General features: G+C 32.8%; 1 protein-coding gene across 3 annotated transcripts in view; it reads right to left on the minus strand.

The window, feature by feature from the left end:
- LOC135133547 (anoctamin-10) overlaps positions 1-22688 on the minus strand; it is a 95552-nt gene that overhangs the window by 27984 nt on the left and 44880 nt on the right. For all 3 annotated transcript variants that reach the window (XM_064061999.1, XM_064062001.1, XM_064062000.1), the window contains one exon: positions 11492-11667. In XM_064061999.1, coding sequence (XP_063918069.1) covers positions 11492-11667 — 176 coding nt within the window. The remainder of the gene's footprint in view (positions 1-11491; positions 11668-22688) is intronic.

Raw genomic sequence — 22688 nt, forward strand, 5'->3', positions numbered from 1 at the left:
GAGTTTAAAAGAATCTTTGGGGTTCTTATAGTGTCTGTTTTTATGTGATAGAATCTTGGGGCCCCTAATATGTTGTTTTTGGAAGAATCTGGAAAGATCTCACATTTTTCTGCATTTTGTTTGAAAGAATCTTGGTAAGTTCAAGAGTTTTTTTGTTCACTGCCAAAGAATCTTGGGAATACTTGGTGTTTTGTTTTTTCAAGAGTTTGAGAAGATTTTAGGAGCTCCCAGTGGATGTTTTTAAAGATGGGGAAAGAATCTTGTGGTGCCCTAGTGTCGTATTTTTTAGAATGTGAAAGAATCGTGGAGGACTCTTGATCTTTCGTCTTTGAAAGAATCTGAAAAGATTTGGCATTTTTCTTTAAGGGTTTGAAAGAATCTTGGTAAGCTCGAGAGTTTTTTTTTGTTTATTGTGAAGAATCCTGGGAATACGTAGTGTTTGCTTTTTGAAAAAATTTTAGAAGATCTTAGGAGCTTCCAGTGTCTTTTTTTTTAAAGATTGGGAAATAATCTTGGGAGGCCGTTATGTTTTATCTTTGAAAGAATTTGAAAAAATTCTCGGGGCTTCTGGTATTTTGTTCTTGCTAGAGTTTGAAAAAAGCTTGGGGTCCCCTAGGGTCGTATTTTTTAGAATGTGGAAGAATTTTGGAGGACTCTTCTGTTTTAGTTTAGAAAGATCTCAACATGTAAAAAGATTTTGGGGGCTCTCGTATTTTTCTTTAAGGGTTTGAAAGAATCTTGGCAGGCTCAAGGGTTTTTGTGTTTATTGTGAAAGAATCTTGGGAATACATAGTGTTTTGTTTTTTAAAGAGTTTGAGAAGATCTTAGGAGCTCCCAATGTCTTTTTTTTTAAGATTGGGAAATAATCTTGGGAGGCCGTTATGTTTTATCTTTGAAAGAATTTGAAAAAGTTCTCGGGGCTTCTGGTATTTTGTTCTTGCTAGAGTTTGAAAAAGACTTGGGGTCCCCTAGGGTCGTATTTTTTAGAATGTGGAAGAATTTTGGAGGACTCTTCTGTTTTAGTTTAGAAAGATCTCAACATGTAAAAAGATTTTGGGGGCTCTCGTATTTTTCTTTAAGGGTTTGAAAGAATCTTGGCAAGCTCAAGGGTTTTTGTGTTTATTGTGAAAGAATCTTGGGAATACATAGTGTTTTGTTTTTTAAAGAGTTTGAGAAGATCTTAGGAGCTCCCAATGTCTTTTTTTTTAAGATTGGGAAATAATCTGGGGAGGCCCTTATGTTTTATCTTTGAAAGAATTTGAAAAAATTCTCTGGGCTTCTGGTATTTTCTTCTTGCTAGAGTTTGAAAAAAGCTTGGGGTCCCCTAGGGTCGTATTTTTTAGAATGTGAAAGAATTTTGGAGGACTCTTCTGTTTTATTTTAGAAAGATCGCAACATGTAAAAAGATTTTGGGGGCTTTCGGATTTTTCTTTAAGGGTTTGAAAGAATCTTGGCAAGCTCAAGAGTTTTTGTGTTTATTGTGAAAGAATCTTGGGAATACATAGTGTTTGGTTTTTTAAAGAGTTTGAGAAGATTTTAGGAGCTCCCACCCAGTGGATGTTTTTAAAGATGGGGAAAGAATCTTGTGGTCCCCTAGTGTCGTATTTGTTAGAATGTGAAAGAATAGTGCAGGATTCTTGATCTTTTGTCTTTGAAAGAATCTGAAAAGATTTGGCATTTTTCTTTAAGGGTTTGAAAGAATCTTGGTAAGCTCGAGAGTTTTTTTTTGTTTATTGTGAAGAATCCTGGGAATACGTAGTGTTTGCTTTTTGAAAAAGTTTGAGAAGATCTTAGGAGCTCTCGGTGCCTTTTTTTTAAACATTGGGAAATAATCTTGGGAGGCCGTTACGTTTTATCTTTGAAAGAATTTGAAAAAATTCTCGGGGCTTCTAGTAATTTGTTCTTGCTAGAGTTTGAAAAAATCTTGGGGTCCCCTAGTGTCGTATTTTTTAGAATGTGAAAGAATCTTGGAGGACTCTTGTGTTTTATTTTTGAAAGATCTCAAAATGTAAAAAGATTTTGGGGGCTCATAGCGTTGTATTTCTGAAGGAGTTTGAAAGAATCTTTGGGGTTCTTATAGTGTCTGTTTCTATGTGATAGAATTTTGGGGCCTCTGATGTTCTGTTTTTGGAAGAATCTGGAAAGATCTCACATTTTTCTTCAAGGGTTTGAAAGAATCGTGGTAAGTTCAAGAGTTTTTTTGTTTATTGCGAAAGAATCTTGAGAATACTTGGTGTTTTGTTTTTTAAAGAGTTTGAGAAGATCCTAGGAGCTCCCAGTGTATGCTTTTAAAGATGGGGAAAGAATCTTGTGGTCCCCTAGTGTCGTAATTTTTAGAATGTGAAAGAATCTTGCAGGAGTCTTGACGTTTTGTCTTTGAAAGAATCTGAAGAGATTTCGCATTCTTCTTTATGGATTCGAAAGAATCTTGGTGAGCTTAAGAATTTTTTTGTTTATTGCGAAAGAATCTTGGGAATATTTGGTGTTTTGTTTTTTAAAGAGTTTGAGAAGATCTTAGGAGCTCCCAGTGCCTGTTTTGAAAGATTGAGAGATAATATTGGGGGCACCTATGTGTTATTTTTAAAAGAATTTGAAAAATTTCTCGGGGCTTCTGGTGTTTTGTTCTTGTTAGAGTTTGAAAGAATTTTTGTGTCCCCTAGGGTCGTATTTTTTAGAACGTGAAAGAATTTTGGAAGACTCTGGTGTTTTATTTTTGAAAGATCTCAAGATGTAAAAAGATTTTGGGGGATCCTCGCGTTGTGTTTCTGAAGGAGTTTGAAAGAATCTTTGGAGTTCCTATAGAGTCTGTGTCTATGTGATAGAATTTTGGGGCCCCTGATGTTCTGTTTTTGGAAGAATCTGGAAAGATTTCACATTTTCCTCCAAGGGTCTGAAAGAATCGTGGTAAGTTCAAGAGTTTTTTTGTTTATTGCGAAAGAATCTTGGGAATACTTGGTGTTTTGTTTTTTCAAGAGTTTGAGAAGATCCTAGGAGCTCGCAGTGTATGTTTTAAACATGGGGAAAGAATTTTGTGGTTCCCTAGTGTCGTAATTTTTAGAATGTGAAAGAATCTTGGAGGACTCTTGATGTTTTTTCTTTGAAAGAATCTGAAAAGGTTTCGCATTCTTCTTTAAGGATTCGAAAGAATCTTGGTGAGCTCAAGAATTTTTTTCTTCATTGCGAAAGAATCTTGGGAATACTTGCTGTTTTGTTTTTTAAAGAGTTTGAGAAGATCTTAGGAGCTCCCAGTGCCTGTTTTTAAAGATTGAGAAATAATCTTGGGGGGCACTTATGTGTTAATTTTGAAAGAGTTTGAAGTAATTCTCGGGGCTTCTGGTATTTTGTTCTTGTTAGAATTTGAAAGAATTTTTGTGTCCCTTAGGGTCGTATTTTTTAGAACGTGAAAGAATTTTGGAAATCTCTGGTGTTTTATTTTTGAAAGATCTCAAGATGTAAAGATTTTAGGGGATCCTCGCGTTGTCTTTCTGAAGGAGTTTGAAAGAATCTTTGGAGTTCCTATAGTGTCTGTTTCTATGTGATTGAATTTTGGCGCCCCTGATGTTCTGTTTTTGAAAGAATCTGAAAAGATCTCACATTTTTCTTTGAGGGTTTGAAAGAATCTTTGTAAACTCAAGAGTTTTTTGTTTATTGTGAAAGAATCTTGAGAATACCTAGTGTTTTGTTTTTTTAAAGAGTTTGAGAAGAGCTTAGGAGCTTCCAGTGTCTGTTTTTTAAGATTGAAAATAATCTTGGGGACCCTGGATATTTTATTTTTGAAAGAGTTTAAAAGAAGGAATCAAAAAACATTAAAATTAATAATATTCTTCCCTGGCTTAGAAAATGTCGAATAGCAAAACTTTTGGAGGAAATTTGGCGGAAATTAAACCTACTGAGATATCGTAGAAGCATTGAGCTGCATCATCGGGTCACAACATTTTTAAACAGAATTGTCAAACATTTTAGAAAAACTATTTAATTGCTGAAAAAAAGACTTTAAAGAAGAGAAAGACAATACAAATAACAAAAATGTTCGCAAGCGATTTTCGCCGGATTTGTCTACGCCACGTCTAGTTATCACACATTGTTACCCTCACAAAAAGAAAACCGAGGTGACGTCATCCGATTTCGCGCTTTAACAGTCGAAGATCTTTTTCGACGATCCAAAAGCGCCCACCGCCAACTTATGGATTTGCCGTCAGACCCACCCGCATCGCCCGCTTAAACCCCATTAAAGTAACACTTTTTCGCGCCGCATCCCCGCAAAAAATCCCCCAAATCGCAGCCGGGAATTAATTAAGCGTTTCTGAAGGGCGCGCCGTAACCTCTCCAGACAAAAATCCGACACCCTGTTCACGGAGCAGCCCTTTATAATCCGCAGAGAGTTAATCTGCGAAAATAATTCGGCGCGGCTGCACTGGAAGGGCGTCTTTGTCGTCGGTTAATAAGAGTGTCTAAACTGAGAGGCCAAAATACAAAAAAGACCCACCGGCTCGAGCACAATGGATGGATGAGCGTCGTCGGGAGATAAATGGGATTCGTTTCGGCGGAACGTCACATTTCGAAACTTTCCATAATGGATCACTTTCCGTTTTATTTCGAGTGCTGCTGCGGACGGGGAGGTCGCGACACCTTATTTAAGCCCCTCGGAACGCGATTCTAAACACGACATATCCATTTGGGGACGGGCGGGTCGAAGGGCCGGCGTTCTCAAGGTAGGCCGATCGGAAAAGCGGCCGTGATTTGCATGGAAACGCCATCAAACTTGCGTTGCAGACGTGGTTATTACGTTACATCCGGCGTTAAGTTGGACGGGTCGGATGGACCGGAAGGGTCAAGGGTTGCGGCTTGTTTGGGGATTGTTTGACAAATTGATTTGCTGGATTTTGGGCGATATGTGACCGGCCGACGAGGTATTTTGTGGACTTTGCAAATTTTGTTTGACGAGAGGGAGGATTCGGCATGGAATTCGACGGGGCGGAGGACCGAATGGACGGGAATTAGTGGGCTCGATTGATTTCGAATTTTAGCGACTCGGCGAACGAATGTCGATTTAATTTCGAACTGATGGTATAGCTGCTGGTTTTTTAATTCGGAGCGTAAGCTAAGGAAGTGTTGTAATCGAGTCCATCGGGGGTTTCATGAGTAAATTGTTAACCAAAATTTGTCTCAATAACGTCATTTCCAAATTTTACACTAGGAAATTTTTAGACTTTTCGACTTTGTGATTACTCGCTTTTTCAATTTTTCGAGGTTTTCGAGATTTCAGTTTTGAGATTTTTTAAAATTATAGATTTTTGATTTCTCGTTTTTTCGGTGTTTTAGTTCTTTGATTTTGATTGGAATTCCTAAATTTTACATTTTCCAGTATTTTGATATTTCGTTTTCTTAATTTTTCGATTTCTCGGTTTTAGAATTTTTGGTGTTTCGTTTTTTCCATTGTGCACTTTGTCGATATTTCAGAGTAGGGATTTTTCTACTTTTCTACTTTCCAATTTTTCGATTTTTAAATTTTTACATTTTTCGACTTTTCAATTTATAAATTTTCGAATTGTCTAATTTTTGATGCTTCTAAATTTTCAATTTATCGATTCTCAATTTCACAATTGACTGATGTTTGTATTTTCCCATTTCCCGAGTTTTCAACTTTTCAATGTTTTGATTTTTCTATTTTTCAATTCTTCAGTTCTTCGATTTATTAATTTTTCGATTTTCAGGTGTTTGTTTTTTCAATTATTCATACTTTGTCTTCGATTTTTCGACTTTCCGATTTCTAAATTTTTCACTTTTTTGGTTTTCGAATATTAGATTTTTCAATTTTTTGTTTCAATTTCCCGATTTTTCAATTTTTCGATGTATCAGTTATTTGCCGTCACGACTTCAAGTCAAATAAAGGTGAAAAGTGAGTTTCAAATTTTCCAAAAACTGGTTAAAATGGATTTAACCAACTCAAATTTGGGGTCAAATTGTAAATAATCTTCCGCTAATTACGACTCCGAAATCGTCGTTACGATATCAAGTGAAAACTGAGTTCAAAATTTTCAAAAATTTTCCAAAAAAATGGGTAAAGTAGGTTTAATCGACTGAAAATTGGTGTCAAATTGTTGATAATCTTCCGCTAATTACGAATCCGAAATCGCCGTTAGGATATCAAGTGAAATAAACGTGAAAATTGACTTTAAAATTTTCAAAAATGTTCCAAAAAAGTGGATAAAACAGGTTCAATCGACTGAAAATTGGTGTCGAATTGTAAATAATCTTCCGCCGATAAGAAATCCGAAATCGCCGTTACGATATCAAGTCAAAGAAACGTGAAAACTAAACTCAAAATTTTCAAAAATTTTCCAAATAACTGGTTAAAGTCGATTCAATCGACTGAAAATTGGTGTCAAATTGTAGATAATCTTCCGAAAATAACGAATCCGAAATCGCCGTTACGATATCAAGTGAAACAAACGCGAAAACAGAGCTCGAAATTTTCAAAAATTTACCAAAAAAATGGTTATAATAGGTTCAATCGACTGAAAATTGGTGTCAAATTGAAGATCATCTTCTACTAATTACGAATCCGAAATCGCCGTCACGATATCAAGTGAAATAAACTTGAAAACTGAGCTCGAAATTTTCAAAAATTTTCCAAAACAAAATAGTTGAAATAGGTTCTATCGACTGAAAATTCGTGTTAAATTGTAGATAATCTTCCGTTAATTACGAATCTGAAATCCTCGTTACGTTCCTAAGTCAAATAAACGTGAAAACTGAACTCAAAATTTTCAAAAATTTTCCAAAAAAATGGTTAAAATAGCTTCAATCAATTGAAAATTGGTGTCAAATTGTTGATAATCTTCCGCTAATTAGGAATCCGAAAACGCCGTTACGATTTCAAGTCAAATAAACTAGAAAACTGAGCTCAAAATTTTCAAAAATTTTCCAAAAAAAATGGTTAAAACAGGTTCAATCGACTTAAAATTTGTGTGAAATTTTCGATAATCTTCCGCTAATTACGACTCCGAAATCGCTGATATGGTATTAAGTGAAATAAACATGAAAACTGAGTTCAAAATTTTCAAAAATTCTACAAAAAAATGGTTGAAATTGGTTCAATCGACTGAAAATTGATGACAAATCGTAGATAATTTTCCGCAAATTACGAATTCGAAATCATCGTTACGCTATCGAGTCAAATAAACGTGAAAACTGAGTTCAAAATTTTCAAAAATTTTCCAAAAAAATGGTTAAAATAGGCTCAATCGACTGAAAATTCGTGCCAAATTGTAGATATTTTTCCGCTAATCACGAATTCGAAATCGCCGTTACGATATCAAGTCATAAAAACATGAAAACTGAGTTCAAAATTTTAAAAAAATTTCCAAAAACATGGTTAAAATAGGTTCAATCAACTGAAAATTGTTGTCAAATTGTACACAATTTTCCGATCATTACGAATCCGAAATCGCCGTTACGATATCAAGTCAAGTAAACGTGAAAACTGAGTTCAAGATTTTCAAAAATGTTCCAAAAAATATTATTAAAATAGTTTCAATCAACTGAAAATTGGTTCAAATTGTTGATAATCTTCCGCTAATTACGAATCCGAAATCGCCGTTTCGATTTCAAGTCAAATAAACCTGAAAGCAGAACTCAAAATTTCCAAAAAATTTCCAAAAAAAATGGTTGAAATAGCTTAAATCGATTGAAAATTGGTGTGAAATTGTAGATAATCTTCCGATAATCACGAATCCGAAATCGTCGTTAGGTTATCAAGCCAAATAAACGTGAAAACTGAGCCCGAAATTTTCAAAAATTTCCCAAAAAAATGGTTAAAATATGTAGGTTCAATCGACTGAAAATTGGGGTCGATAATCTTCCGCTAATTACGAATCCGAAATCGCCGTTACGATATCAAGTCAAATAAACATGAAAACCGAACTCAAAATTTTCAAAAATTTTCCAAAAAAATGGTTGAAATAGGTTCAATCGACTGAAAATTTGTGTCAAATTGTAGATAATTTTCCGCTAATTACGAGTCCGAAATCGCCGTTACGATATCAAGTCAAATAAACGTGAAAATTGAGTTCAAAATTTTCAAAAATTTCCCAAAACAATGCTTAAAATAGGTTCCATCGACTGAAAATTGATGTCAAATTGTAGATAGACTTCCGCTAATTACAAATCCGACGTCGCAGTTTCGATTTCAAATCAAATAAACTAGAAAACTGAGCTCAAAATTTTCAAAAATTTTCCAAAAAAATGGTTAAAGCAGGTTCAATCGACTGAAAATTGGTGCCAAATTGTAGATAATCTTCCGCTAATTACGAATTCGAAATCGGCCTTACGATATCAAGTCAAATAAACATGAAAACTGAACTCAAAATTTTCAAAAATTTTCCAAAGAAATGGTTTAAATCGGTTCAATCGACCGAAAATTGGTGTCAAATTGTAGATAATCTTCCGCTAATTACGAATTCGAAATCGCTGTTTGGATATCAAGTCAAACAAACGTGAAAACAGAGCTCGACATTTTCAAAAATTTCCCAAAAAAAATGGTTAAAACAGGTTCAATCCACTGAAAATTGGTGCCAAATTGTAGATAATCTTCCGCTAATTACGAATTCGAAATCGGCCTTACGATATCAAGTCAAATAAACATGAAAACTGAACTCAAAATTTTCAAAAATTTTCCAAAGAAATGGTTTAAATCGGTTCAATCGACCGAAAATTGGTGTCAAATTGTAGATAATCTTCCGCCAATTACGAATCCGAAATCGCTGTTTGCATATCAAGTCAAACAAACGTGAAAACTGCGCCCGAACTTTTCAAAAATTTCCCAAAAAAATGGTTAAAACGGGTCAAATCGACTAAAAATTGGTGTCAAATTGTAGATAATCTTTCGCTAATTACGAATCCGAAATCGTCGTTACGTTATCAAGCCAAATAAACGTGAAAACTGAGCTCAAAATTTTCAAAAAATTTCCAAAATAATGGTTAAAATAGGTTCAATCAACTGAAAATTGGTCTCAAATTGTACATAATCTTCCGCTAATTGCGAATCCGAAATCGTCGTTACGTTATCAAGTTAAAGAAACGTGAAAAGTGAGCTCAAAATTTTCAAAAAATTTGCAAAAAAATGATTAAAACAGGTTCAATCGACTGAAAATTGGTTCCAAATTGTGGATAATCTTCCGATAATTACGAATCCGAAATCGTTGTTTGGATATCAAGTCAAATAAACGTGAAAACTGAGCTCGAAAATTTCCCAAAAAAAATGGTTAAAACAGGCTCAATCGACTGAAAATTGGTGTCAAATTGTAGATAATCTTCCGCTAATTACGAATCCGAAATCGTCGTTACGATATCAAGTCAAATAAACGTGAAAACTTAGTTCAAAATTTTCAAAAAATTTTCCAAAAGAGTGTTTAAAATGGGTTCAATCAACTGAAAATTGATGTCAAATTGTACATAATCTTCGGCTGATTACGAATCCGAAATCGCCGTTACGATATCAAGTGAAATAAACGTGAAAACTGAGCTCTGGATTTTCAAAAATTTTCCAAAAAAATGGTTAAAACAGGTTCAATCACCTGAAAATTGGTGTCAAATTGTTGATAATCTTCCGCCTATTAGCAATCCGAAATCGCCGTTATGATATCAAGTCAAATAAACTTGAAAAGTTAGTCCAAAATTTTCAAAAATTTTCCAAAAAAATAGTTAAAATAGGTTCAATCAACTGAAAATTGGTTTCAAATTGTACATCATCTTCTGCTAATTACGAATCCGAAATCGCCGTTGCGATATCAAGTCAAAATAAACGTGAAAACTGATTTCAAAATTTTCAAAAATTTTCCAAAAAAAAATGGGTAAAGTAGGTTCAATCGACTGAAAATTGGTGTCAAATTGTAAATTATCTTCCGCTAATTACGAATCCGAAATCGCCGTTACGATATCAAGTGAAACAAACGTGAAAACTGAGCTCGAATTTTTCAAAAAATTTCCAAAAAAATTGTTAAAACAGCTTCAATCGACTGAAAATTGGTGTCAAATTGTAGATAACCTTCCGCTAATTACGAATCCGAATTCGTTGTTAGGCTATCAAGGCAAATCAACATGAAAACTGAGCTCGAAATTTTCAAAAATTTTCCAAAAAAAATGGTTAAAACAGGCTCAATCGACTGAAAATTGGTGTCAAATTGTACATAATCTTCCGCCGATTAGGAATCCGAAATCGCCGTTACGATATCAAGTCAAATAAACGTGAAAACTGAATTCAAAATTTTCAAAAAGTTTCCAAAAAAATGGTTAAAATAGCTTCAATCGACTGAAAATTTGTGTCAAATTGTAGATAGTCTTCCGCTAATAACGAATCTGAAATCGCCGTTACGACATCAAGTGAAATAAACATGAAAACTGAGCTCAAAATTTTCAAAAATTTTCCAAAAAATTATTTAAAATGGGTTCAATCGACTGAAAACTGGTGTCAAATTGTAGATAAAGTTCCGTCAACTACGAATCCGAACTCACCGTCACGACATCAAATCAAATGAACGTGAAAAGTGTGTTCACAATTTTCATCAGATTTTTTGGAAAAATTGTAACTTTGAAACTAAAAAACCGAATGCTCTGGAATCTTAGAAAATCTATATAGAAAAACTCAATAGAAACATATTCATAGCTTACTTCTTGAAAAAAATCACAAATACATAAAGTTCTCAAAGTTAAATTAGATCAAGTGTTCGACTGTGCTTTAAGACTGAGGGAAGTTCTGTTCAAATTACAACCTTCACCAATTTTTTTATAACTTTACCCTGTACTACTTTGACTCTCCCGGTTGTACAAAAATTCTTCTGGGAGTCCCTTGAGAAAGAGGACTAGAATCTAGAAACCAAACAATTGTAGCAAATTATAGGTATTACAGACAAATTTTTATTTTTTCATTTGGATGTATGAAGTCTACTCTACACACATTCCTAGCAATATAACGGGAATTCAGCGTAGTCAAACACCCCTTTGTTTCCCACAGAAGCTGTTAATACGTGCTTGTAGCCAGCAGACTTTGCGAAATTATTAACTATTAAACACTTTTCAATTACTTAGTTACCCCATTCAAACCAATAAGAGGTACGTTGAAACGACATATAACATTAATACCAACCCGTTAGACTATACCCAATCAGGAAAATGAAAATCTTAAAACCCCGAACTTTTATCGCACTTCTATATCGCGAATTCCCCGACCCGCCACCCGCTCTCAAAGTATCACCCATTCCCGGTGCATTTCTCGTTCAATTTCCAGTCCTCCACTTTAAAATGCATTTCCACCCCCAATCAATTCCTCAAGCACCGCCGCCCCCGACCTCGCCACATACTTTCGCCCACCGGCGAAACTCCACAACGAAATTAGCTGCAGGATATTAAAGTTTCTAGAGATAAGGCCCGAGATATAAATTGAAGCGTGAAAAGCGGCGAAATTAAGAGCCGCGATAAGCGGCCACCTCACCTCCAGCACCAGGGTGACCCAGACCACGTTGAAGACGCAGAAGAAGGACATGGTGTCGGAGTAGACGATGAGCTGGAGCAGGCCGAGCAGCACGGGCACGACCAGGGTGGCGGTGTAGTAGCCCAGGAAAGTGAAGTAGAGGGCGATCGCTTCGCCGAAGTAGAGCCGGATCTCCTCTGGAACAAAGGAAAAAGGGCGATCATCAGAGGGATTTTGTAATTGTGTCCGTAATGGGATCGCGCTAACTGAAATTAACCCGGAGAATTTTAATTGGCCGCGTTCGGGGAGATTCCGACGGTCTCCAATTAGGAGCGGAGGCATTCCGGGTAATTCGGTCGAGGGGTTGGCTCGAGTGGGCAGACGAAAAAATTGACGGCAGTGGAGGTTTTGCGGTTCGACCCGAATGCCGGGCTGCGGGAAGGGTTGTAGAGTGGTGAAGATACCGGGTGCGGTAAAAACTGGGTTTAATGACAATTTCATGTTTATACGAGTCAGACAAGCTATATTAAAAGTATATAATTTAAGTCAAAATGCTATGATATTTGAAATTTATTTTCAAACGTCAGTCAGAATGTCAATATGAGGTATTTTACAATGATGGTTTTTAAAATCCCAGAAGCTTGTCCTCTGAAACTTTTTAAATTTTTATAAAATGACATAGTGCTCTACTTGTAGTTTATGAATCCGAGTTGAGTTTGTAAAAACAATCAAATTGTATTATAACATTTTACAATTTAACTTTGAAAGTGCAAAACTGAATGCTCTGAAAGCTTGCAAACCTTTTAAGGTTCTCGGAAACAGGGTAAAATTCATTCGTTTACGACCCCCTTAAACACTGATCTTATCATCTTAAACTTTTGGCAAATAAATTCTATCAAAAATGTGCAAAATATGATGAGTCTCTACTCGTGAATTATCATTCCGTTCATATTTTTTAGAACTGCTTATACAGGGTGACTCAAAAAAAAATTAATGACTCAACCCATTTTCCCGAAAATTTGGGAGTATAAACTGACATACAGGTCCTTGCAAAGATGTTGGTCACCAAATTTTGTAAACACTCATTTGAAACATACGCGTGGCATGCTTCTTTTACATTTACTTAACTTAAATTTATAGGGGTTCCCATTAAAAAAATAAAATTCTCGAAATCAAATTTTGTAATTTTTCGAAAAACTTAGATATGTTTTATTGTACTTCAGGGGCGAGGGAGGTTTTGTCGAAATAAACCCCTACCAATTTTCCAATTTACCATTCATCGATTTTTTTTATTTTCCCATATCCCGACTTTACGATCTTCGATTTCTCGATTTCCGAATTTTTCAATGTTTCAATCTTGTGATTTTTCAATTTTTCCATTTTTCAAATTATCGAGGTATCAATTTTTTTAATTTTCGATTTTTCGATTTTTTGGTGCTCCGAGTTTTCCTTTCTTTGATTTTTATATTTGTCAGATTTTTCCAATTTATATAATTTAGATTTTTCAATTTATTTTTAAAATTTTTTAATTTTCGCTTTCGAAATTTTCCAGTTTTTCGTTTTTAGATTTTTTAATTGTTCAATTGTTCAATTTTTATATTTCTCGATTTATCTAGAATTTTTCTGTTTGTCAATTTTCCCTATTTTAAATGTCAGATTTTTTTAATTTATGTTTTCTAAAATTTTTCAATTTTTTACTTATTGAGTTTTTTGAGTTTTCAATTAATAAATTTTTCATTTTTCTGCTTTATTATGGGTATATTATTTATTCATTTATTTATTATATTTATCGATTTTTTACAATTAAAATTTTTGGACTTCCCCAGTTTTCTTGTTCTTTGATTTTTGTATTTGTCAATTTTCCCTATTTTTAAATGTCAAATTTTTGTTTTTTTAAATTTATTATTTTCGATTTTTCAATTTTTTAGTTTTCAAATTTTTTAATTATCCAGTTTTTCGATTTTTCAATTGTTGGGGCTTGATTTTTCGATCTTTTGACTTCTCGGGTTTTCTATTTCTCGGTCTTCTCATGTTTCGAATTCTCGATGTCTTAATTTTTCATTTTTCGGTTGTTAAATTTTTGGTCTTTCAGGTGCTTAATTTTCCAATTTTTCGACTTTTCAGCGCTTGGATTTTCCAATTTTTCGATTTCTCATTTTTTCGAGGAATTCAGTTTGGAGATTTTTCAATTTCTCAATTTTTCGTTTTTAAAATTTTTCAGTTTTTTGGTTTTTCCATTTTTCGGTTGTTCATACTTTCGATTCAATATTTCGATGTTTTATTTATTATATTTGTTTAAATTTTACATTTTTAGATTTCTATTTGTGAATTTTTCCAATTTTTTGATTTCTAAAATTTTTGATTTTTCGATTTTTTGGTGCTCTGATTTTTCCTTTCTTTGATTTTTATATTTGTCAGAGATTTTTCCAATTTATATTCTTTAGATCTTTCAATTTTTTTATTTTTAAAATTTTTTATTTTTCGATTTTTCGGTTTCGAAATTTTCCAATTTTTCGTTTTTAGATTTTTTAATTGTTCAATTGTTCAGTTTTTAGATTCCTCGATTTATCGAGATTTTCATGTTTCGATTTTTCGATTTTCCTCTTGAAAGAATTTTTTCAAGAAATTCAAATCAAACAACTAGAATTATTCTATTTGTCAATTATCCCTATTTTAAATGTCAGATTTTTTAAATTTATGTTTTTTTTAATTTTTGATTGTTCGATTTTTCAATTTTTTTGCTTTTAAATTTTTTAATTATTGAGTTTTTCGAGTTTTCAATTAATAAATTTTTCAATTTTGCAATTTTTCGATTTCTCGATGTATCCAGACTTCAATGTTTCGATTTTTCGATTGTTCAATTTCCCAATTTTCGATTTTTCATTTTTCTTTTTTATTATGGGTATATTATTTATTCAATTATTTATTATATTCATGGATTTTTACATTTAAAATTTTTGGACTTCCCGAGTTTTCTTGTTCTTTGATTTTTTTATTTGTCTATTTTCCCTATTTTTAAATGTCAAATTTTTGTTTTTTTAAATTTTTTATTTTCGATTTTTCAATTTTTTGGCTTTCAAATTTTTTAATTATCCAGTTTTTCGATTTTTCAATTGTTGGGGCTTGATTTTTCGATCTTTTGACTTCTCGGGTTTTCTATTTCTCGGTCTTCTGATGTTTAGATCTCGATGTCTTAATTTTTCATTTTTCGGTTGTTAAATTTTTGGTCTTTCAGGTGCATAATTTTCCAATTTTTCGACTTTTCAGCGCTTGGATTTTCCAATTTTTCGATTTTTCGAGGAATTCAGTTTGGATATTTTTCAATTTCTCAATTTTTCGTTTTTAAAATTTTTCAGTTTATCGGTTTTTCCATTTTTCGATTGTTTATACTTCCGATTCAATATTTCGATATTTTAATTATTATATTTGTTTAAATTTTACATTTTTAGATTTCACGATTTTTCGGTTCTTCGATTTTTCTATTTGTGAATTTTTCCAATTTTTTGATTTCTAAAATTTTTGATTTTTCGATTTTTTGGTGCTCTGATTTTTCCTTTCTTTGATTTTTATATTTGTCAGAGATTTTTCCAATTTATATTCTTTAGATTTTTCAATTTTTTGATTTTTAAAATTTTTGATTTTTCGATTTTTCGGTTTCGAAATTTTCCATTTTTTCAGTTTTTAGATTTTTTAATTGTTCAATTGTTCAGTTTTTAGATTTCTTGATTTATCGAGATTTTCATGTTTCGATTTTTCGATTTTCCTCTTGAAAGGATTTTTTCAAGAAATTCAAATCAAAGAACTAGAATTTTTCTATTTGTCAATTTTCTCTATTTTAAATGTCAGATTTTTTAAATTTATGTTTTCTAAAATTTTTGATTGTTCGATTTTTCAATTTTTTGGCTTTTAAGTTTTTTAATTATTGAGTTTTTCGAGTTTTCAATTAATAAATTTTTCAATTTTGCAATTTTTCGATTTCTCGATTTATCGAGACTTCAATGTTTCGATTTTTCGATTGTTCAATTTGCCAAGTTTCGATTTTTCATTTTTCTGATTTATTATGGGTATATTATTTATTCATTTATCTATTATATTTATCGATTTTTTTACATTTAAAGTTTTTGGACTTCCCGAGTTTTCTTGTTCTTTGATTTTTCTATTTGTCAATTTTCCCTATTTTTAGTTGTCAAATTTTTGTTTTTTTACATTTTTTATTTTCGATTTTTCAATTTTTTGGATTTAAAATTTTTTAATTATCCAGTTTTTCGATTTTTCAATTATTGGGGCTTGATTTTTCGATCTTTTGACTTCTCGGGTTTTCTATTTCTCGATCTTTTCATGTTTCGAATTCTGAATGTCTTAATTTTTCATTTTTCGTTTGTTAAATTTTTCGGTCTTTCAGGTGTTTAATTTTCCAATTTTTCGATTTCTCATTTTTTCGAGGAATTCAGTTTGGAGATTTTTCAATTTCTCAATTTTTCGTTTTTAAAATTTTTCAGTTTTTCGGTTTTTTCATTTTTCGATTGTTCACAGTTTCTATTCAATATTTCGATATTTTAATTATTATATTTGTTTAAATTTTACATTCTTAGATTTCACGATTTTTCGGTTCTTTGATTTTTCTATTTGTGAATTTTTCCAATTTTTTGATTTTTAAAATTTTAGATTTTTCAAATTTTCACTTATCGATTGTTAAATTTTTCAATTTTTCAGTTGCTTAATTTTCTAATCTTTCGATTTCCCGATTTATCGTGATTTCCATGTTTCAATTTTTCAATTTTCGAATTTTAGTTTTTTCGATATTCGCTTTATTAATTTTTTCAAAATTTAAAATTTTTCAATTACGTATTACTTTTTCGATCTTCGGCTATTTCAATTTCTCGATTTTTCGATCTTTCGAGTTTTGGAGTTTTCGATTTCTCGATCTTTGAATTTTTCAATTTCTCAGTTTTTCGATTTTTCGACTTTTCAATTTCCCAATTTTTCGAGGAATTCAATTTGGAGATTTTTCTATTCCTCTACTTCTCGTTTTTTTGATTTGTCAGTTTTTCGAATTCTTGATTTTTCAGTTTTGCGATTCTTCAATTTCTCGATATTTTAATTTTTTAATTTTTTTAAATTTTGCATTTTTCGATTTTTCAAATTTTCAGTTTTTCGATTTTTCTATTTGTGAATTTTTTAAATTTTTTGATTTTTAAAATTTTTGTTTTTTTTCGATTTTTCAATTTTTCGGTTTTTAAAGGTTTCAGTTTTCCGATTTATAGATCTGTCAAGATTTCGATGTTTCGATTTTTCATTTTTCCGATATTCGATTCAACGATTTTTTTAAATTTGAAATTTTTCAATTTTTTAATTACGTATTAATTTTTGACTTCTTGATCTGTTCATGTTTACATTTTTCAATTTCTCGGTTGTTTGATTTTTCCCAATTTTTTGAGGATTCAGTATGGCGATTTTTCAATCGCTCGATTTCTTGTTCTTTTGATTTCTCAATTTTGCAGTTTTTGAATTTCTAAATTTCTTGAAATTTTCATTTTTCGATTTTACGATTTTCGATGTTTCAGCTTTCCAATTTTTAAATTTTTTAATGTTAATTTTTCGATTTCTCCACATTTCGGTTTTTTGATTTTTAAAATTTTTAGACATCACGAATTTTCAATTTGCCGGAATGTTATGCCGTTCCGGACTTATGGCCCGTCAACTTTTAAATATACTTTTTGAGTATGGATTAAAGAAAAATTTCGTTTAAAATACTCGCAATATTTAACAATTGATGCCAGAAACGGACTCATCGGTGCAAAATTAGTCGTCAATAGACCGAAATTTAATCAGACTTGAGATTTTTCTTTTAATTTCATTTTTTCGAAAAAAAAAATGTCAAGACTTGAACCATTATCATGCTATCTCGCTTATCTCGACTCCGATTTGCCTGAAAATTGTTGTCCTTACTAATTTGGAACTCTTGATCAAGAATTCGACTCATAATCTGTCTTCAGCGCTTTCTGAATTTTTTGGAATTTTTTGAAGGTGTGAACTTCCGAAAATTGACACTGTGCAATAAGTCAGATTGTAAATTCCAAGCGGACGTAGAGTGTGGCCTGAAAATCAACCAGTGCGACTGGAAAACTTCAAGAAATCGAATTGTGAAAACCGGAACCCGGAATGTTATGCCGTTCCGGACTTATGGCTCGGCGAATTTTAATCAGATTTGGGATTTTTTTATTTCATTTTTTTTTAAGAAACTTTCAGGACTCGAACCATTATCAAACTATTTCGTTTAACTAGACTCGAATTTGTTTTTTGAACAAGAATTTGAATTCAACTCATAAAATATCTTTAGCACTTTCTGAATTTTTTTGTTTTGGGTTTTTTTTTAAGCTGAGCTCTTCCGAAAATGTTAAATGTGGATATATATAGATTTAGATATAATAGAGAATTTAAAATTTCCATTTTTGATTTTGTTTTATGTCTTAAATTCCACCACTTGTCAAAATTGAATTCAGTTCCCATTTTACAGTAAATAAAATAAGTCATTGAAATGGCGAAATGTTTTCTACAGTCTTATAACTTATAAGAAAGCAGTAGCCCGCCCACCCTCCCCCTTTTCATTCTACCACTCTTAATATTTTTCACTATTATTACTAGCATATCAAATTTTACCCCGGCATATTACACGAAATTATTTATTGCTTAAATTTAAAAGTCAAAATTTTCAAAGATTATGAAAAAGTTAATAATAATGTGATCTAATCACCCTAAATTTGCAAATAAAAGAATCGTTACTACCTCGGTAGCTTTCAATTGATAGGCGTCACCGACACCGACACCGACACCGTAGATATATAAATCTAAGTTTTGAAATTATGCTACTTTTATCGAAAGTCGCACCATTTCCATTTCGCGGACCGCGTGTTATCTACATTTTCCGCCGAATTAACAAACCCTAACGAACTTAGTATCTAGTTTTGCATTCGACGTGGCGACCTCTTACAATTTTCTTATCTCGCGAGAGCGCCTAATCTCAGCCCCAAGATCACTCGTCCACCTTATGCATTACGTTTTTTCATTCATTTCAGGAGAAGCGGTATATCTACACGGTTTTTTCCCTTCTGTACATTCTGATACAACACGTAATCCCCCCTATTAAGACATTCTGGTTTGATTCAGCAATTTCCATTGAAACCGCCTTAATACCATACCTCCACCGTGCCATTTTTTCCTCATCATTTTAATCTTCCCCACACAAAACCCCAAACTAAAGCAGCTTTTCTCCATTCCCGTGCCTCAGAAAATAAATTATTCTTTACCGTCTGCCTGGAGCAGTCGTGACCCAATATCGCGCGGGTCGCTCTTAATTCCAACATCGACACTCCATTCAGAAAATCCGAGGTGGTATTAAAAATAGTAATAAGAAAAGAGGGAGAATCTCGGCTCCGGCGCGGGTGTCACGTGATAACTGTGGCTGTTAAGGCGCGATTACACGTATCTAGTGTATTCATTTATGGTCATATAATTTCTTTCCTTTTTTTTCTTGTCAGGCGAGCAACATAATTTGTAATTGAGGCATGCTTGGAAAAGATTTAGCTTGTCGGTGATTAAACCACATTGATAAAAATGTCAGAAAATGACAAATATAAAAGCACTTTTTAATAAGATTTTTTAATTGGATCCAGTCCGCCAATTAAAATCCGAAATCGCTATCACGACATCTATTCAAACGAACGTGAAAAATGAATTTGCCATTCTCAAAATTTTTCCAAAAAGTGGGTTAAAATCGATTCAGAATTGGTGTCAAATTGTAGATAATCTTCCTTAGTTATTAATTACGAATAAGAAATCGCTGCCACAAGATTTAATAAACGTAAAAATTGAGTATTCAAAATTTTTTCAAAAAAATGGTTAAAATGGGTTCAATAGACTGAGAATTGCTGTCTAATTGTACCTATTTTTCCGCCGATTGCAAATCTGAAAATGCCGTCACATTTTTTCAAATCAATGTGAAAAACGAGTCTACTGTTTTCAAAATGTTTCCAAAAAACTGGTTAAAATCCATTCAATTGACTGAGAATTGGTGTCAAATTGTGGATAAACTTCCGATAATTCCGAATCCGAATTCGTCGTCACGACCTCTACACAAATAAACGTAAAAAAAGAGAAATCAAAACATTTTAAATATCGAAAAAATGAAAAACCGAAAAACTGAAAAATTGAAAAATTAAAAATTTTTTAAATCGGGAAATTGAAAAATCGAAATCCGAAAAGTCGAAAAATCAGGCAATCGAAACGTCAGAAGTTCGAAAAATCAAAAATTACAAAATTCCCAAAAGTAAAATGTTAAAAATTGGGTTCCGGTTATTACGATTCGATTTCTTGAAGTTTTTCAGGCGCACTGGTCGATTTTCAGGCCGCACTCGACGTCCGTTTGGAATTTACAATCTGATTTATTCCACAGTGTCAATTTTCGGAAGTTCCCAGCTTCAAAAAAATTCCAAAAATTTCAGAAAGCGTTGAAGATATATTATGAGTCGAATTCTTTTTCAAGAGTTCCAAATTAGTAAGGACAGCAATTTTCAGGCAAATCGGAGTCCAATTAAGCGAGATAGCATGATAATGGTTCAGGTCCTGAAATTTTTTTTTTTCGAAAAAATGAAATTAAAAGAAAAATCTCGAGTCTGATTAAATTTCTGTCTATTGACGACTAATTTTGCACCGATGAGTCCGTTTCTGGCATCAATTGTTAAATATTGCGGGTATTTTAAACGAAATCTTTCTCTAATCCATACTCAAACACCATATTTAAAATATGATGGGACATAAGTCCGGAACGGCATAACATTCCGGGTTCCGGTTTTCACGATTCGATTTCTTGAAATTTTTCAATCGCACTGGTTGATTTTCAGGCCGCACTCTACGTCCGTTTGGAATTTACAATGTGACTTATTCCAAAGTGTCAATTTTCGGAAGTTCTCGGCTTCAAAAAATTCCAAAAAATTCAGAAAGCGTTGAAGACATATTATGATCCGAATTCTTATTCAAGAGTTCTAAATTAGTAAGGACAGCAATTTTCAGGCAAATCGGAGTCCAGTGAAGCGAGATAGCATGATAATGGTTCAAGTCCTGAAATTTTTTTTTCGAAAAATTAAAGTTAAAAGAAAAATCTCAAGTCTGATTAAATTTCGGTCTATTGGCGACTAATTTTGCACCGATGAGTCCGTTTCTGGCATCAATTGTTAAATATTGCGAGTATCTTTCTTTAATCCATACTCAAAAACCATGCTTAAAATGTGACGGGCCATAAGTCCGGAACGGGATAAAATTCCGGGTTCCGGTTTTCACGATTCGATTTTTTCAAGTTTTTTTCAGTCGCACTGGTTGATTTTCAGGCCGCACTCTACGTCCGTTTGGAATTTACAATCTGACTTATTCCAGTGTCAATTTTCGGAAATTCTCAGCTTCAAAAAATTCCAAAAAATTCAGAAAGCGTTGAAGACACATTATGAGTCGAATTCTTGTTCAAGAGTTCCAAATTAGTAAGGACAGCAATTTTCAGGCAAATCGGAGTCCAGTTAAGCGAGATAGTATGATGATGGTTCAAGTAATATTTTTTTTTTTTCGAAAAAATGGAATTAAAAGAAAAATCTCAAGTTTGATTAAATTTGGGTCTGTTGACGACTAATTTTGCACCGATGAGTCCGTTTCTGGCATCAATTGTTAAGTATTGCCAGTATTTTAAACGAAATCTTTCTTTGATCCATACTCAAAAACCATATTTAAAATTTGACGGGCCATAAGTCCGGAACGGCATAAAATTCCGGGTTCCGGTTTTGACGATTCGATTTCTTCAAGTTTTTCAGTCGCACTGGTTGATTTTCAGGCCGCACTTTACGTCCGTTTGGAATTTACAATCTGACTTATTCCACAGTGTCAATTTTCGGAAGTTCTCAGCTTCAAAAAATTCCAAAAAATTCAGAAAGCGTTGAAATAATCTTATGAGTCGAATTCTTGTTCAAGAGTTCCAAATTAGTAAGGACGGCAATTTTCAGGCAAATCGGAATCCAGTTAAGCGAGATAGCATGATAATGATTCAAGTTCTGAAATGTTTTTTCGAAAAAATGAAATTTAAAGAAAAATCTAAAGTCTGATTAAATTTCGGTCTATTGACGACTAATTTTGCACCGACGAGTGCGTTTCTGGTATCAATTGTTAAATATTGCGAGTATTTTAAACGAAATCTTTCTTTGATCCATACTCGAAAACCATATTTGAAATTTGACGGGCCATAAGTCCGGAACGGCATCACATTCCGGGTTCCGGTTTTCACGATTCTATATCTTGAAGTTTTTCAGTCGTACTAGTTGATTTTCAGGTCGCAACCTACGTCCGTTTGGAATTTACAATCTGACTTATTCCACAGTGTCAATTTTAGGAAGTTCAAAAAATTCCAAAAAATTCAGAAAGCGTTGAAGACATATTATGAGTCGAATTCTTCTTCAAGAGTTCCAAATTAGTAACGACAGCAATTTTCAGACAAACCGGAGTCCAGTTAAGCGAGATAGCATGATAATGGTTCAAGTCCTGAATTTTTTTTTTCGAAAAAATGAAATTAAAACAAATATCTCAAGTCTGATTAAATTTCGGGCTATTGACGATTAATTTTGCACTGATGAATCCGTTTCTGGCATCAATTGTTAAATATTACGGGTATTTTAAACGAAATCTTTCTTAAATCCACACTCAAAAACCATATTTAAAATTTGACGAGCCATAAGTCCGGAACGGCATAACATTCCGGCTTCCGGTTCTCAAGATTCGATTTCTTGAAGTTTTTCAGTCGCTTTGGTTGATTTTCAGACCGCACTCTAAGTCCGTTTGGAATTTACAATCTGACTTATTCCACAGTATCAATTTTCGGAAATTCCCAGCTTCAAAAAATTCCAAAAAATTCAGAAAGCGTTGAAGACACACTATGAGTCGAATTCTTGTTTAAGAGTTCCAAATTAGTAAGGACAGCAATTTTCAGGCAAATCGGAGTCCAGTTAAGCGAGATAACATGATAATTGTTCAAGTCCTGAATTTTTTTTTTCGAAAAAATGAAATTCAAAAAAACACCTCAAGTCTGATTAAATTTCGGTCTACTGACGACAAATTTTGCACCGATGAGTCCGTTTGTGGCATCAATTGTTAAATATTATGACTATTTTAAACGAAATCTTTCTTG

The sequence above is a fragment of the Zophobas morio genome, unplaced genomic scaffold, assembly GCF_036711695.1.
Source record: "Zophobas morio isolate AGI-343-1 ecotype UQ-CSIRO unplaced genomic scaffold, CSIRO_AGI_Zmor_V1 ptg000022l, whole genome shotgun sequence".
NCBI lineage: Eukaryota > Metazoa > Arthropoda > Insecta > Coleoptera > Tenebrionidae > Zophobas > Zophobas morio.